General features: G+C 45.2%; 1 gene segment (V, D, J or C); it reads left to right on the top strand.

The window, feature by feature from the left end:
* The first annotated feature begins 239 nt into the window (after nucleotides 1-239).
* Nucleotides 240-17875, top strand: part of LOC107215211 — a 32459-nt gene continuing 14823 nt past the window's right edge. The window contains 1 exon segment of the C gene segment in view: nucleotides 240-309. Within this exon segment, the coding sequence occupies nucleotides 255-309 (55 nt within the window).

The following is a 17875-nucleotide window of genomic DNA, read 5'->3' as shown; positions in this document are numbered from 1 at the left end:
TTGATTTCATCACAATTATATCAGTAAGCATAGTTCCCATACTGAGAAAAGCAAGCTGCTGATATTTTCATGGATTTTTCATGGTTTTGAATATTTAATCCCTGCATATAATTCTCAAATCACTTTAAAACAAACATTATCAATACTTCTATGTGATAAGGAATACTTAAAAGTCATAATGTGCCATGGAAACATCTTAAATTTAATGAGAGGACAGAGGAGGTGTTTTTGTAAAGGGCTGAGCTGCTGTGGGCATGTTCATTGAGACAATCCATTTTATCTCTGGATTTCAGCTGACAGTGTTTTCAGGTGAGCTGCTCCTCTTTGGCTGGAGGAACCTGGGGATGATATTTCCATTTACTCCCATTTACAATTCCAAAATGTGAAAAAAACATGACAGAAGCACAAATCACTTCCCTGCCAACTACAGCAGCCAGTTTGGGGAAGTAAAATTAAGGATAATCAGTAATATTCTGCTTACAGCAATTGCTTTCAAATCTTTGGTCTAATATAGCATTGAGGCATCTCCCTGGAGATGTCATTCAGAACAGAAAATGCAGCTGAGTAAGAAAGAGTGAAAAAAAACACTGCAAATGGATGGGTATGAGCAAATTATATCACATTATTCCCTGGGCATTTAGATAAACTCAACACACAGGGATGGCAAATTTAATTCATTTTTATTACTTAAACTTTAATTTTACTTTATTTTTTATGAATTTTAAAATGCCTTTTTATTTTTATTATTTACATTTTATTTTAATTCATGTTCATTTAACTTTTGAAGGCCAGTAGCAACTGAGATCCTTGCTGCTAAATCAGATGTTTTCAGCTTGATGTCATTCTGCAAATTCAGACCTGGTTTTGACTGGACAAACTGGTTGTGGTTGCCAGTCCAGTGTTACATGAGAAAGGCTTGGGAAGATATTGCCTGTTCAGAAATAGAGACACCATTTAGAATTGTTTCTCGTGTATGGAAGGGTTTGAAGTTACATTTGAGAGAGGAAAATTTGCTTTAAAATCCTACAATGCTTTCTTTTTCTTTACATCAGCAATTTGTAAAAAATCTAAAACCTGTGCATGAGATGAAAAATTATTGACAGGCATCAGTCTGCTTTGCTTTGCTTCTTTTTTAACTCAATTTTTTTACAAACCTTTCTATGGTACCAAAACTACTTGTGGCCAATACCAGCTCACTTTTTGTCAAGGGATTATATCTCACACTAAAACCTACTCATCATAAGAACATGTGAGCTTTTGGTGGGTTTTTTAAATCTAAAAGGTTATTTCTCCTTAAATATGAGCCATACACAGACAAAGCCCAAATGGGGAAAACATCTCCATGAAATCTCTTGGTTTACAGCTAAACTAGACAGGAGCAAATGAATTCTTGTCCTCAGTAAATCATCAGCAGTAATTCAGTGTCCCTGAAGCCAAAGTGACTGATTTACAGCAGCTCCAGAGCAGCCCCTACAGCCCCATCAGGTGAAAAACATTTGCTTTTGTAGTTTTGTAGTGAATGTCTAATGGACAATGCTGAGAAAGAAAATAGTTGGAGCAGAAGCATGTAGTTGTCCCAAACAGCTGCTCTACGTGGAGATCTTGGAATTAATACTCAGACATGCCTTAAAGAACAGGGTGTTTTACACCAGGCTGAAACAAGTGGTTCTTCATGTTCTTGTTGTGAGAACTTAACGAGTTTTGAGTTCAGGTTTTTGCAAAGTTTCTTGAGTTTTTGTGAAGTTTCTTACAGCTCTGATATACCAGTTTTGAGAAAATAATTTTTGGTCAAGGAAGAGCTTAATAATAAAGTAAAACAATTCTGAAGAACAGTAAAGAACCTGGTCATTCCAGAGTGGCTGTGAAACAACACTAAAAGATTCCTGGGATTATGTGGCTTCCACAAACTTTTAAATCAAAGTTCAGACTGGCATTTTGAGGTGGTCTTGTGCTAACTTCCATAGCAGTAGGAATGCTGGAAATGACAATGTACTCAGCTTTGGGGCAAGGACTGCTCTAAAGGTAAATCCAAGTGAGCATAATGGAAGAGGAATAAGGAAAAAAACATGTGAAGGGAATAGAATTGTCTGAGTATATTTCACTCTTCTGTTTGCATGTAAATTGTCAGAGTTACTGATGTGTAGCTGGTCCTGTGCAGGCCAGAAAGAGAAAATACTGAATTTGGGGGTTGCAATGACAGTTTCTAGAAATCTTTGTGCATCTGTTGGAATGGAAACAGAGGCAGAAACTGGGACTGAGTTGCTCTGTAGATTGTCTGTCTACAATTTTAGTTATACAAGAAGATTATAGAAGTGTTTGTGGTTTTGTTGTTGTTTAGTTTTGGGGTTTACTGTTGTTTCATTGTTTGGATTTGGGTTGTTTTTTTCCAAAAAATAATGGAAATGTGAGAACAAAGGCAAATTCATATCTTAGAGAGGAATAAATCCTTAAGGCTTCATCATCATTTTGGTGCTGTTCAGGGGATGGGGGACACTTGGATGAGGAGTTTAGACAGTTTTGATGTGAAATGCCTGTTCTTGCAGGCTGCTGGGATAAGATAAACACTAACTGAGGTGGATGGACAAAGTGCTGTAGGAAAATTTCTCTCCTGTCTTGCTTTTTCTTGTTCATCTTCATGCTCAGAGTTAATTACTCTGATTTATTCAGTTGCTGCTATCAGGGAGGATGGACCACAATTTCCTTTGTGATAGATGTGAGCTGGGCTGGTGGGATAGGATCCCACAGCTCTGGGATTCACTGTATGGAACTGTCATGAGAATTTTTTTCAAGTATTTTAATCATAGAATGGTTTGGGTTTGAAGGGACCTTAAAGATCACCTCACTCCAACCCCCTTCTCTAGACCTTGTCACCTTCTCTAGACCTTGTCACCTTCTCTAGATAAGATTGCTCAGTTTTGACCTAGGAAACTTGAAAAGAAACACCCTGAGAGATCTATGAGCACACATCAAAGCTGAAAAATCTCCTTTTACTCAAAAGCTGCTGCCAGCAGTTTTGGTAAAGCTCTTTGTCACCGTGAAACTCCGGCAGTAGCTACAACAAGCTGACCTTTGGAAAAGGGACAAACCTCTCTGTTTATCCAAGTAAGTGCCAGAAATAAACATATCAAAAACTGAGCTTTAGAAAACTGAGATGAGCTTTGGCCCATCCCTGGAAGTGTTCAAGGCTAGGTTGGATGGGGTTCTGAGTAACCTGATCCAGTGAGTGACATCCCTGCCCATGGCAGGGGGTTGGAGTGAGATGACCTTTAAGGTCCTTTTCAACCCAAACCATGCTCTGGATCTGTGATTTCAGGGGTTAAAGATAATTTTTTCCCTAAATGACAGTCTTTCTACCTACCAGGAGTTAGAGTGTGGGGATTCCAGACACAGAAAGCTCTCAAAATCTTAAAAATGCAAACTTAGATGTGGACATGAACACAGGGTTTGACTTGAGGCCTTGGAGAAAGCTTCCAGACTTAGAATGATAAGTGAGAATGTGAGTTTAAATAGAAGGACATTAGGTTAAGTTGGAAGAAGTTTTAAGGTTTTAAAATTAAGATATAGAAGTAATTATGAAGGTAATAAGAAGTTTAAGGTATAACAAGTAGCTTTGTGTGTCACTGTATGATTGGTTAAGAAAGTCCACACTGTGGCAAAGACATGTAAAACAAAATAATTAGTTATTGGTGTAAAAGTAGAAACATTATTTTGTGGCATTAGTTTATTGGTTAAATAACCTTTAAAAGACCTTGTGACCTGTGGTCTTGTGACCACTAAGTAGGAACTTTTGGTGAATAAGCTGAAGATGTGCTCACAACTTCATGAGACTATAGAAGAAAAATAATAAATTGTGCTTTAAGACATCTCCCAGTGATCCCATCTCTATCTCAAAATCCCCACATTAGTGGTTGTGTCACCTTTCACACATAGAATAAATGAATATTCATCTTGAAGCTGTCAGACTTGTGAATCAAATTTAGTCTCTTTCATGCAAAATATTCAAGGTCAAATCTGCCATCCCAAGGAGATTTCGTTTCCATCTTTTTCAGTGCTTTTTGAGGTTTTTTTTTTCAGAGTTAATATCCCCAAGATGAGAACTGTACTTGAAAAATGTCCATGTTTTCCTATTGGTTATAAGGGACACTAGGACTGTAGTAAATTTAGACAGGTCCCATGTGTAGGACGTGTTTCTGGTCTCTCAAGGTGCCTCATTTCCCTGAACATGTACTTCAGAGTGTCAGTTTTGTTTCAAATCAAGGTTTTTACAAGTTTTACCTTTAGAAACTGGAAAAAGCATTTGATAATTATTCCTTTTTTAAGAAGGAGGGAGAAAGTCTGTCATGGATCAGAAGTTTCCATGGCCAGGGTTTTGTAAGGGTTTGCCAAGGTGGAACTTTGGATGTGAAAATCAAGGGTTTAAATGTGAATGAGGAATGGGCATAAAAGTAAAGCCAGAAAGAATCGTGGGGGGCTTTAGGAAGGAAGTGCCTGTGGTTCTGGGATTGCAGACAGGTAGATCTGGGCAAAGATGTGCAGGTTCCCCATGGAGGTTAATTGATAATTTGAGAACTTTCTAAGTTTCCAGAATTGAAGTGGGGAATGCAATGTGAACACTTACATTTCAATATTCTAAGAAATTTGATGCTTAATTTATATCAAACACAGGCTTTTAAATCACTGGAATAACAAAGTCTGTGAAGAATTTATGCGTGTCCTTACCTGACCCCCATCACTGAAATCTATTGATGGAAATTTCCTTGAGTGTCTTTATCTTCCAACAATTTTTCTTAGAGTTTTTTTTGGCAACCAGCAGTTTTAGTGTTCAGAAAATATCACTATCCATGGATTTTCATCACAAGGTAGGCTATCAGTAGAAGCAGGTAAGAACTTGGTGGTTTTTAGAAATACCCCCTTCATTCATCTGCAGGTGAAATAAATGCAAAGTAGCTTTTATTTCAACTCTAGTGGCTCAGGCTGAGACTATTCCTGCCTGTGAGACTGGATGTGGCACAAGTCTTTAACAGAAGGAGAAGCAATTTGCTGTAGAATATTTTGGCAACATTCACAGGGAGCAATTATTTTAATTTTAAGCCAGGTATGTTTGCCAGAAAATGAGGTACCAGTAGAAGCTGAGTCCATTAAGGCTTTTATTACTGCACACATCATTATTCTCAGTTCTCCCTGCAACTGGTAATTCACCTTCACAAATGGAAATAAGATATTGGGGAAAAAATGTTGTTTTTTCCCTTGTGAAGGATTGCCTTGTAATTGTTTTTATGGCTGAAAGCAAACACACAGTCAAGATAAAGTCAGAATTACTCCTTGGCAAAAAAAAAATCAGCTTCCAGTTTAAAAGAGAAAGAAAAGGAAGGGATACAATTAGGTGTAACAGGTTGATGGTGATATCTCTAGTTAAGCTGTGAGTCTTATTCCATAATAAACTATGGATATTGTAATTTACTACTCCCAATTTTGTTTAGCTGGTTTCTCTTCCAGGAAAGGAGGAGTTAAAAAGACAAATGTATTTCTTTGGATGGTTTTTGCAAAGCACTTTCTGGCTGTGTGAATACAGGAAACTTTGGGAAATTAACTTTTGGACAAGGAACAAGAATTATTGTAAAACCAAGTAAGTGAAGATGGATAATTTAATAATTACACTTCTGTGTTCTTTTTTTCTAAATATTTAATTTTGTTTATAATATAATGAAGTGTTTGAAGGCTTAGGAAATCTTGTCTCTGTTCTGGTGAGTGTCCATAAGACTGAAAACATTTTCAGCATTGATTTTGAACCCTTCTCTTAACCCTTCTCAATCCTTCACTGTGTTACCAGGGCAGTGACATGGAATGATTCCCACAAATCCTTCTGGTTCTTTTATAACTGATATATTGGCACAACAATGGTTGCAGAGAAACGTTGCAATACTAAATACTATCTTTTTGTACCTGTGAAATACCTTAAATGGGAAAAAAAAAGTGAAATAGAAGACTTGTTTGCTTTTACAGCCCCAAAATATACACTGATGTGGGCAGAAGATTATTAAATACTGCCATTTAGTTTAGCAAAATTTTAAGCAACAGAAGTAAATTGTTGTGGATACCATCTAAAGCACAGCAAGACTTTTTGCTTCATGCTGGCTTCCACAGGTTTGGGAGAGTAGTTAACTCATTCAGCAGTTCCACTCATTCCACTGGGATCTGTGCAGTTCATCTGCAGTGGTTTCCATAAAGACCCTTGTCACTGTGTGCTGACAGGAAACTCAATATTGGTGGAGGAACTCTTCTGTTTGTGCTTCCAAGTAAGTCTTCCAGGAAAAGCAGTGTTTCAGTGTTTGTTTTCAGTCAAAAATGCTGTTTTGTCACATCCCAGATCCAGTGAGAGCCCGTTCTGTGCTACTCCTGAGTATTCAGCAGAGCTGGGTGCAGAAATGTTCTTGTGCTCTGTTCCAAGAGATCTCCTCCCAGATTCAGCTGGAATGATGAATTCAGACTTCTCCTAGCACTATAAACAGACAGGATAACTGCAGGTGTTTGTTAATTCTGTTCTGCCCTTGCAATTTCAATGAGGTGCTTTTTATAAAGGAGTTTGCATTCAAGTCTCCAGCACCAGGTTTTCATGCCCAAGCCAATGTCTGACAAAGTGCACAGACTTTTTCAGGGGTTGTGACACATTTCCTACCCATTCACAGGTTTTGGCAGTGCTAGTTCAAAACTGCTGCATTGTTTGGGCAAGTTCAACAATCAATAAGTAACTGGAAGTCATTAGACTTCCAATCTGAAATTAGCTCAAATTTCTAAGCCTCCCTCTGAGGCTTAGATATTCAATCTAATTAAAAATCATCTTGTTCTACCAGGCTGAATGACTTCATTGTCCATTGAATATCCAGGATCAAATGGGCACTTGGGAGTCAGATGTAGCTGAGAAACAGAAATCAGTAAAGTAAAATAAACTTTCTTTTCACTTTGTAGAAAGAAATCAGAACAAACCTATGTTCATATGAAAATCTCCAATTTGCAGTCAAAATGCAGTCAAAAAGAAGAAAGGAAGAAAACCAATCCAGACAGCATTTCCTGTTAAATTTTTATGTACATCTGACTGGTTGGTTCTGTGTTTTTCCCCATTTTGAACTGTGAAAGGCACAACTTTGTCATTTTAGGTAGGTCCTCTGTGACTGACATGCTTTCAGCTGAGTTCAAACTTCAGAGGTGATTTTTGTAGAGAACTCTCAGGCAGTGCAGCTGCAGGAGGAAGAAAGCAGATATTTGGACAGGAGAGACAGATAGTTGTGACAACAAGTTCAGTCTGGTTAAGGAGGCAGCTTTTTTTACCTGTTTACCTTCCTACTCTGTCAGGTATTTTGCAAATGTGCTGGGCTCAAATTCCTGTTCTGTCATGCAGATCCACAGAGTGTAATTCTTCTTCAGTTGTGATGATCTCAAATACTGCAGAGTCTTACACTTGGGCTTCCTGCCTGTGTTCTGCAGAGATAAGGATAAATATCTTAGTAAATTCCCATTCCTGGCTTGTGATCAGAATGGAGTTTCTGTCAGAGTTTGCCTTGGATTCACAGGTGAGAAACTGTGGGTTTGCTGAATTCTGTGCTAAGCATTTCTCTTTTCCAAATGTCAGGAAATACTGAAGGAGGGGAGGAGAATGGTGGAAATGAAAAGTGGTGTGTAGAAAATGACAGGAGGAAACCCAAGGCTCACCCAAATGAGCACCACAATGTTAATGTTAATTCAGCTCCAGCCTTGCTTTGATCTGGACCTTATTCAGCATGCAGTGAGTGATGTGTGCCCTGAGTGCATGGAGGAAGGAGAACTATGTGGGGCTGCATTCAGGACTTCATCATTATTGCATTTCTGAAATCCCCCCAAAAGCAAATAATCCACTTATATATGTGCAGAACAACTCAGGATAGGCAGCAAAGAGCTGAAATGGGCATATCCTCGTTAGGAGGATGGTTAATTATCTGCCTGCAAGGGCAGGTTCTCTTTCTCATCTTTATATTTCAGTGAGTAGATGTCTGAATCCTTAGTGAGGAGGAAGGAATGGAGGCCTGCAGTTAGGATGGAAGGGCTTTCCTGTCCAGCTAGCTTGCAGAATGGAATCATTTTATTGAGATACTAAATAGAATCTTACCTTTTCTTTGGTAGGTTCATTAAGTCTGGGAGGGGATTATCTGAATTCACTCCTGTCCAGAAACCATCACTGCTCACAAGAGCAGGAGTTTTCATGGTTTGTGGGCATTTGCAGAGCAGGAAGGGTTTTTGCAAAGGAATTGAATGCTGTGTGAATTCAGGAAACAGCTATGTAAAGTTGCATTTTGGCAAAGGAACGAGGCTCAGTGTTAAACCAAGTAAGTGCATGATCTGAACAAGAGTGTTTGGAATCAGTAGTGTGTAATTACCCTGGGAGGGGAATCTCCTTCTGTATCTGCCACTTCTGGGGCTGAAATGAGAGTGTGGCTGGAACATTTAGTGGAAACAGAGCAGCAAGAAGAAGTCTGGGGTTTTTTTATAATGTCTGAGAGCTCATGGAGAGCAGCTCTTATGAGAGGAATCCTTCCAAGAATTCCAGTAAGTTTCTACTCACACAAAGGATACAAGGAGTAAATTCCCAGCAAAATAGAAATCATGTAAATCAGTGTAGATTGCCAGACAGATGACAAATCTTTCACCAAACTACAGAGCTGTCTCAATTCTCAAGCTGCTTGACCTTCATGGTATTCCTTGGTAGGAGATAACTGCAGACAGTGTAAAAGAATGGATTTTCCTTGTGCTTTTCACATTTATCCCTTTTGAAGAGCACCACAAGGTCCTCCCACATGTGGAATTACATGAGTAAGAAAGGAGAAGATGGCTCTTCAGAAAACTGGCAGGTCTCTGTCCTATAAAAAAAGTGATTTGATATGTATTAACAGGTATAGAAAAGCCTGCAGAAGTTCTGCTTATGTGAAATACTGATCCAGGTGTCCCCAGTCACACCTTCCCCTGCAGAACTGCTCAGCACTGGGGAGTGCAGTGCTCCTGGGAATGTCTGCCTTTCCAAAGCACAGCTTTGAAAATAGATACCAACTCTTTGATTTCTGTAGGGAGAGCCTTGGTTGATTCCTGACTACACCAAAACCTCCCATCATCAGGGCAATTCATCATTCTTAACCTGAAAAAAATATTGACACAAAACCTGCAAGGGGACAGAGGGGACACCCCAGCTTTCATTTTGTGGGGATCTCTAACAGGCATTTTGCACATAGAGTTTTATGTTGATGTCAAATAATTGGCAGCTGAAATGTGCAGGAGAGCCTGGGGGTTTTTGTAAGGGAGTGTTTGACTGTGTGTACTCAAGAGCTACAGAAAAACTGACCTTTGGAAGTGGAACCAGGCTGCTGGTAAAGCCCAGTAGGTATCTCCTCACCAATGACAGACTGAACCTTTTAGGTTTTTTATTAGATCTTCCTTAGAATACAGAGGGAAAAGCTTCTTTACAACTTGAAGGAAAGAGGGTGTTGGGGAGGAGAGCACATTCTGAACACTCAGCTTCTAACTGCTTTGCCCTATTGCTCTGACTGGAACAGCTCTGAAACTGCTCCTGTGCTGCAAATCATTGAATGTATTTGTGTTGTGGAACACCCCAGTTAGAGGAACCCTCCTGGGGAATGTATTTGAGATGATCATACATGAGTAGCCTTTGTCTACTCCAAAGATTAGATAGAGCTGCTTTCTGGGACTTGGGTTTGCATCCCTTACTGGATTCATTGCCAACTAAACAAACAAGACAAAATTAGGACCTCAGATTGGTTTTCTCTGGAAGCTTCTGTCTGTTTGATTTTCCTCTGCTTCTTTCTCTAATGGGTCTGGTCCTTTGCTTAACTTCTGAGATTGACTAGCTGCTTGATCTGACTCCTTCAGACCATCAGAAGTTTTAGAAACAGCTCTGTTAGTTGCTTTAAAAAGTGGTGAGAATTTCATCCCCTTTTGAAATTTCAGTGTGTTTTGGCTGTCAAAGGCTGAGGCTTTTCTCCTTTACCATTCTTGCATAAAGGCTGATTACTGTGGGATAACTGAGTCTTCCTGGAAACTCACCTTTGGGAGAGGCACAAAACCAATTCTGGAAATTGTTTGTTTTTTTACATTAAAACAAACACTTTTTTCACATTATAAGGGCAAGGCTGAGATTTTCCTCTCTCCTAAACATTACAAAAATTGTCCAAGAACTTCAAATATGTTATGCTAATAAGGTTTGGATTTCTTCTGCATTCAGAATTGTTTCTGTCTGAAAAGATCAGAGGTATGCAGCTGGCAAAACATCTTAGTTGAGATTCAAATCTGTGTGACAAGATCTGTTTTCCCCCTTGATCTCTCTTGGCACGAATTTGTGTGGACCCAAAGCTGTGTGTGGTTTTTGTTAGTGAGTGTGTCACTGTGTGAATTCAGCATCTGGCTGGAAAGTGACCTTTGGAAGTGGGACACAACTGAGAGTGAAACCTGGTAGGTGGAAAACCTGAAGGGAGTTATGGATAGGAAAGCCTAATTCTTCTTTCCAGGAAAGCATTGGAACAGCCATTAAAATTCCATTGTTCTTTCCTTCTGAGAGCAACTGAAGGTCAGAGCTTGACCTTGCATCAGAGGGGAAAAAAAATTATGAAACTAAACATCTACTTGAGAGGCTGGGTTTTCCTGTGCCATACATGTCACTGAGGTCTGTGACATTTTTGAGTTATTTTCTTCACTCCTGCCTGTTCCCAGAAACCTCCCAGATCTGCAGACCTCTCATTGTTCTTTATTTCCATTGTCCAGAACCCAGGCAAGGTCCCCATTAATTCCCAGTGGCTGCAGTTCTGTCTCTGCTGGGAAAACTGTTTAAGCCTTTGCTCACTTGCTCCTGCTTCTGGCTACAGAGAGGTTTCCATCCAGGTTTGCACTTCTTGAGAAAAACAAAAGCTGGGCTGTCATGGAAAGAGGTTGGAACAGGCAGGGAATTTTTTGTTTGGGGAATCAAGAAATGTGTTTTGAGGTTTGTGCAGGAAGGTCCAGGAGGAGATCTCTGCTTTTAATGCTGATCTAATGCTGAAGGAGGAATTTTGCTGTGGGATTTCTTTGCATGAATGAAGGAGAAGACTTTCAGTCAGTGGCCATCTCTGTCCAAACCAAAGAAGACCATAAACTAGGAAAAATCTTTACAGGAAATGTAGTTAAAATTGCCAAAGAGTTTACTTGGGTAGACAAAGTTTAAAAGAATGTCAAGTAGGACCTAATGAGGTATTGGAGGAAAAAGGGGTTTTTGTTTTGAAGGCAATCACTGTGTGAATAGCTATGGAAACAAATTCACCTTTGGAAGCGGAGTGCAGCTAAGGGTAAAACCAAGTAAGGTTTAAACCAGTTTTTACTTAATATTGTAGATATAAAAATATATATATAAAATGTCATACTAGTGATATGAGCTGAAGAGAGGTCTACTAAGCAATGTCCTCAATTACCCTGTCAGTGAACTATGTCCTTCCTATCAGATATTCAGTGTAGGATCCTGACCACATTTGCTCAGGATATTTCATGCCATGGCCATGCCACCAGGGGTTGCTTTTTTCTCTCAGCTTGTGGATGAGTTTGTGTTCCTGCTGAGCTGAAAACTGCTGTGTGAGCTGTGGCACAAGCTCACACTGGCAGAGGGACACAGCTTCCAGCTTCAGCTGGTAAGAGCACACACTCTCTTGTTAACTCCTTCCATGTGGGGCAAAACTGCCCTCTGCCCAGCCAGACTTTCAGGATACCCTTCCTGGGCTGGTGGCTCTTCAGTTATGGAGTTACAGGTCACCTTCTCTTCTCTGGCTTTGGGCAGAAAGAGCAGTGCTCTCAAGGAGGATTTGCATCCACAAGTCCCAGAGTTGACCCCACAGGCAGATCATGGCAGTTCTTCACTTGAGGCTGTGGCTGAATCCTCGTGGCATTCAGCACTGTCTGCTGGACTGTGGGTGACCAGTGTTGCCAGCTGGTGGGGAAGGTTTTTGTAAGGAGAGGAAATGCTGTGTGAACAGAGGATCAGGTGTTTATGTACCTACCTTCGGCTCTGGAACCAGACTCATTGTCAGGCCACGTAAGTCCAGCGTTGCTGCTGCGCTTTCTGTTGTGTTTGAGATCATTCTTTGGGTGCCTGAGAACAGCAGCCTGGCTGGGGTTTGGTCATCTCTGTGTGTCCATAGCCAGGGGAGGACTTCCCTTCCAGGGAGTGTCCAAACCAAGGCTCCTTGCTGTCTGTCTGACTGGGATGCACACAGTGGCCACACTCCTGCTCCCAAAGGTGCCAGCTGCCCACGCCCAGCCTGGGCTGTGCCACTGCATCCCAGGGAAGCACAGGATCCAGGGTGAGGCACTGTGTCCCCTCTGCTGCCCCTCAGAGCAGGGCCATGGCTGGGCAAGGCTGGGGCAGAGGTGCTGCTCTGCAGGGCCTTGCTGGGCTTTTTGTTAAGGCAGGAAATGCTGTGGGATTTTGGTTCTGGCTACAACAAGGTGACCTTTGGCTCAGGGACCCGCCTGTCCATCCAGCCCAGTGAGTGAGAAGATTTTCTTGTGTGTTCTTTGTCCAAAGTGCCTGAGGTGCTGCAGGAGATGGAGCTCCCAGCTCTGGGATTGGGAACTTGCTCTGCTCTTTGACAACAGCTCCAGCTCCCCCTGGGCTCAGGGGGTGAATTCCCCATCTGGCCAAGGAGGTGCTCAGTGCCTGAGTGTTGCAATCTCTCTCACCCAGCAGTTCTGTGCTGGGGCTGTGCCAGGGCTGGGCAATGGAAGGAAAGGCCCAGCTGAAATGGACAGCAAGGCTTTCAGTGCTGGAACACCTCTGGCACTGCAAAGCTGCCTCCTGCAGCTGCAAATCTGGGCTGCTGGGAAGGTGCCCAGTGTCAGGGAGCCTGATCCTGGCTGGCTCCAGGGCCTTCTTTCCTTCCCTCTCACCATTCCAGTGCAAGCAGTCTTTGGGACAGGCATCCTAAACCGGTCCCTGATAACTGAGGGGGAACTTCTTCCCATCTCTGACATGTCCAGTGACCACAGGCAAAGGCAGTTTTTCTCAGGGATTTGAACAGAGAAATTGGGTTGGGGCAAAGAGATGCCAGAGGAGATCTCTGGAAATCTGTGTGGCTGTTTGGAGCCTCTGGCAGGGGCAGCTCCAGCTCTGGATGGATCCCAGCCTTGTAACAGCTCCAGAGGGGGCTGCATGGAGAGCCCCATTTTGTAATGAGCTGTGACACTGTGTGACTTCTGGAGGCTGGGGAAAACTGACCTGGGGGAGTGGAACCAGACTTCTCATTGTCCCAGGTGAGTTGTGCCCCCTCTGAGCCAAGGTGGTCTCAACACTGACAGTGCTGAGCTCCAGCTGCACCAAGAGCACTGCACTGGCTTTGTGGAGAAATCTGGATGCAATTTCACCCAACAATTCTGTCTGGGGAGCTGCACTCCAGCAGCAGCAGCCCAGGACAGGCTCCCAGGAGAGGAAAGGTGAGCTGAGCTCCCAGGGAAAGGAAACCTTGGTGTTGATTTGGAAAAGCCCTGGCCAGAGTGGGGTTCACACCAGAGCAAGAGCCAGCCCTTTGGGCACTGTGCTGGCAAGTCTCATGGCCAGGAATGGCCAGGGATTTTGCAAACTGCCTGAGAAAGGAAACCTTGGGGCTTTCTCTTTGCCTCCTCTTGGTGTTGCAGTTCACAGGGCCAATGGCATCTCCTGTGCCAGGGCTCATCCCTGTCCTGCCAGCAGCAGCCCAGAGCAGCTGAGAGGCCACCTGAGCCCTGGGCTCCTGCAGGAGTGTCTCACACTGTGTGTCACCAGCACAGCCAAGCTCCAGCTGGACCAGGGACAAAGCTGCATCTTCTGCCAAGGACCTTTGCTGCTTCTGCTGCTTCCCTCCAGGCTGTCTCCTCTGGCTGCATTCCTGCAATTAGGCACCTTAAAATAGAGACACAGAGGATTTGTGTTTGCCCAGTTCCAGCAGGGCAAAGCTGAGGGGAGAGCTGATACTCTGAGGAAGTTCCTTGGGCTTTTTGTTAGGGCAGGAAATGCTGTGTGACAACAACTACAGGATCACCTTTGGCTCAGGGACCCGGCTGTCCGTCCAACCCAGTGAGTGAGCAGCTTGCCTGTCAGCTTCCCAATTCCTCCCCTGCAAGGGGAATGCTCTCCAATTCCTCCTTTCATTCCTCTTTCCCACTCCTGAAGTGCCTTCTCTCCCAGCACAGGCTCTGAGCTCAGTGTGCTCTCGAAGGAGGCTGTGCTTGCACAGAGGAATTCTCACCTCGGGCTCTGTGTGACCATTGGAAAATTGTCCCCTGTGCCCTGCTGGGGCTGTCCCTGTCAGCCACACCAAAGGCTGCCGTGCCCAGGGCACATGAGAGCACTGCTCTGCTGGCTTTTGTTCTGTGATTTCCATGGGATCTGGTCCTCCCTTGGAGCTGGGACAAAGCCAGGTGTGATCTTGTGTCCCCTGCCAAAATTACTTTTTAGCCCTAGAGGCCAATGCAGAAATGTGCTCGGCAATAACGGGGGGTGTAAATGTTGGGAAATCTCTGTAAGCACAGAGAGCCCAGTGTCCTCTCTCTGCCCATGGAAAAACTGTGAGCTGCTGTGGGAGGAAGGCTGAGGGCAGAAAGTTGTCTTTGGTGAGGAGGGAACGCTCAAAGACACAGAAATCTGTGAGATGCTGACAAGTGCTTGTGCCCTGAGCAGCCCTGGCTGCTCCTGCAGGGGCTCCAGGCCCTTGTGGGCAGCTCTGGGTGAGCCTGGTTTGTGGGGCAGGATGTCAGAGCTCAGGAATTCGTGATTTCCCTTGCCTTTCACTGTTTCCTCCCACCTCTGCTGGGAGAGCCAGATGTCACTCTCTTCTGGCTGTTTGCTGTCTGGTGGCTGTGGGATTTTGCTGAAGCTGGCCCTGGTTGTGGCATTTTGCAGGGGCAGGGCTGGGCAGGTTCAGCTTCGGGGCTGGCAGCAGAGTTTCCCTGAAAGTCACCGAGCAGCTCCAGGTTAGGTGTCCTGTGGGCTGAAACGTGGGGGAGGAAGAGGCACCAGGGCACCCCTGGCACTGGGGACAGCTCTTCTCATCTGCCCCACACAGGCACGGGGTTGGGATTCCATCTGCGTGGATTTCTTGATTGTTTTTACAGTCTGAGGGCTCAGAGGGATGGGACAGGAGAAGGACAGTGCTGTGTGGGGGTCAGAGGCAGTGACAAGGACCTATTTACCTATTTACACCTGGAACTCAGTGGGAAACCTCTTGCTGTTTTCTGGAGTCAAAGTGTGTTTTGAGGCTTCTGTCAGTGAGTGTGAATTTGGGAATGGGACCAAACAGAAGGTGACACCTGGTAGGTGGAAGCACAGCTTGAAGGAGAGAATAGCAAAGTGCCATCCCTCACCTGGAGCAAAACCACCTGGGTTGTGTTGGGAAGGGCTCTGCCCAGGGCTGGAGTTGGTGTGTGGGAGGGGTGAGAGACAGAGAGCAGAGTTCTGAGTGTGCAGGCTGTGCAGGATGGCCCCACAGGAGAGCTCTTATTTAGGGGCCAGGGTCCTAGTGCTGTGTGAGGAGCTGTGATCATCACCTGCATCTTCTCTCTGTGGGACAAAGATGCTCCCAGGGGTCATCTCTGCCAGAGCTGAGAGGGATGGCCAGCTGTGACTGTCCAAGAAATGCCCAGCCAGCAAAGCTCAGCTTTCCAGAGAATCAGCCCCTGAGGAGACTGACAGGGTTTGTGTTGAGAAGGCAAACACTGTGTGGGGCTGGTTTTGGCAACAAGGTCATCTTTGGAGGTGGAACTCAGCTAAGAGTAAATCCCAGTAAGTGTGGAAGCTTTTTCCTGCTTCATCCCACGGCACCAGTCAGTGCGAGGGGAGTGGAGGGAGATGGATTCAATCTGTGGGAATTTTGCTGTTTTCTCTGGCTACAGAAGGGACCTGGCCTAAGAAAGGCCGTGAATTTCCTCCTTTGCTCACCCCTGGCAGCCCCTGCTCTCTCCCTTCACCCAAGCAGACAGAGCTCCTGAGCCCTCTTGCTCAGGGATAGACAATTCTTGCCACAGCCATCCAGACCTCTGGAAATCAGGGTGGGATGAAATCAGGATGGGATGAAATCAGGATGGGATGAAATCAGGGTGGGATGAAATCAGGGTGGGATGCTGATGGCTCTGTCAGGCACAGCCCAGGGAGCTGCTCCTTTGCTCCAGAGGGGAAAGGATCAATGAACAATGCTCCTGTTTGCCCCACAATCCCAGCTGTCATCCCTGCTGGGGATGGGGTTCCCCAGACTCTTCCTTCCAAGGCTGAAGTGATTCTTGGCTTCCAGTACCTGGTGTTGGTTGGCAGGAGCTGCTCTGCTGCAGGGTGCTGGAGAAGGAAGTGGCTGCAGAGCTGATGGTTTTTGTTGGGGTGTGAAGGACTGTGTGAGCTCAGGGAACTACAAACTGATCCTGGGGACAGGGACACAGCTGGTTGTGAAGCCCAGTGAGTACAAGATGTGCCCAGCTGGGGGAATTCCTGGGCCCTGCTATCCCTGACCTCCCTTCCCACCTCCCTGGGCACTTCCCTGGGGCTGAGTGGAACAGGCTCCCCTGGGACAGGAGCAGAATCTGCTGATTTGGCCCAGCCCAGCCTGCCCTCCTCTCCCTCAGCAGGGGAATCTGGCTCTGGGCTGCACAAAATGTGTCCAATTCTAGGGGCAGCCACGGGTCTCAGAGCCACCTCTGAAACCCACCCACACCCAAAGCTGGGGGTGCCCAGCAGGTCCCTGCACAGGAGCAGAGCCCCTGGTTCTGGGAAAGCCTTGCCATGCCTGGGACTCGTCTCTCATGGGTGCTAAAAACCAGGAAAGGCAAAGGGAGCTGCTGCTTTTCAGGCAAGAGCTGGGGAATTGATGCTGCTTTGCTGCAGGGAATGGCACCCAAGTGGAGCCTGGTGTGTCAGGAAGCTTTGCTGGGCCTGGATTTGCAGGTGCTTTGTGCTTGAGATCAAGCGTGGGGCTGGCAGAGGCGTTTTTGCAATGAAATGTGTCAGGGTGTAAATGTGGCAGCCAGAACCATTTTTGGCAAGGGGACGCTGCTCTCGGTCCTGCCAGGTGAGCAAACCCTTGTCCTGGGAAGTGGAATTACTTCATTTCTCTCTTTCTCATGGTTGTTTGGAGGGAGGCACAGGTTGGGGAAGCACAATGTCTGCAGCCCTGCCATTGCCTGGGTGTCCCCTGGATTTGCTTTTCCCACATGGCTCCCTGCCCTCTGCCCTGCCTGCTCTGTTACAGAGTCAAAGCTTCTTTGTAGCCTGTTCCCAATGCCCTCTCTCCTCTGAGCACAGATGGATGTGTGTGTCACAGAGAGGTGACACTTCTCCTGGGACACTTGTCCCCCCCATCCTGCAGTGGATCCAGAGCTCCTTTGGCTCCCCAGGGTCCCTGGTTTGTGTCACTGTGCCAGCAGCAATGGTGCTTCCCACAAGGACACCTCCAGGAGGCTGACAAGGCTCCTGGGGATGCCCAAGAAGTGCTGGCTGAGCAGGCACAGGTGCCTCATTGTTTAAATCTCTCTGAGCCCCGGGGAACCTTTGCCCTCAGCCTGGGTTCTCTCACCATGGCAGATTTCCCACCCTGACAGCAACGCAGGGCACGGCCTGGGGACACTGCAGGGACAGGAGGAGGAGGAGGAGGGGGAGGAAGAGGAGGAGATGGAGCTTTGAAGGCTTCTGGCCCAAGCCCTGACCTCATCCCACGCAGTCAGATTATCAAGCACTGCTCTTGCCCAGGCATCTCCTGCCTTGTGTCTCCCCTCTGCTGCCCCTCAGAGCAGGGCCATGGCTGGGCAAGGCTGGGGCAGAGGTGCTGCTCTGCAGGGCCTTGCTGGGCTTTTTGTTAAGGCA

This window comes from Parus major, chromosome 27, assembly GCF_001522545.3.
Source record: "Parus major isolate Abel chromosome 27, Parus_major1.1, whole genome shotgun sequence".
Lineage (NCBI taxonomy): Eukaryota > Metazoa > Chordata > Aves > Passeriformes > Paridae > Parus > Parus major.
This window is presented reverse-complemented; position numbering and strand designations above follow the sequence as displayed.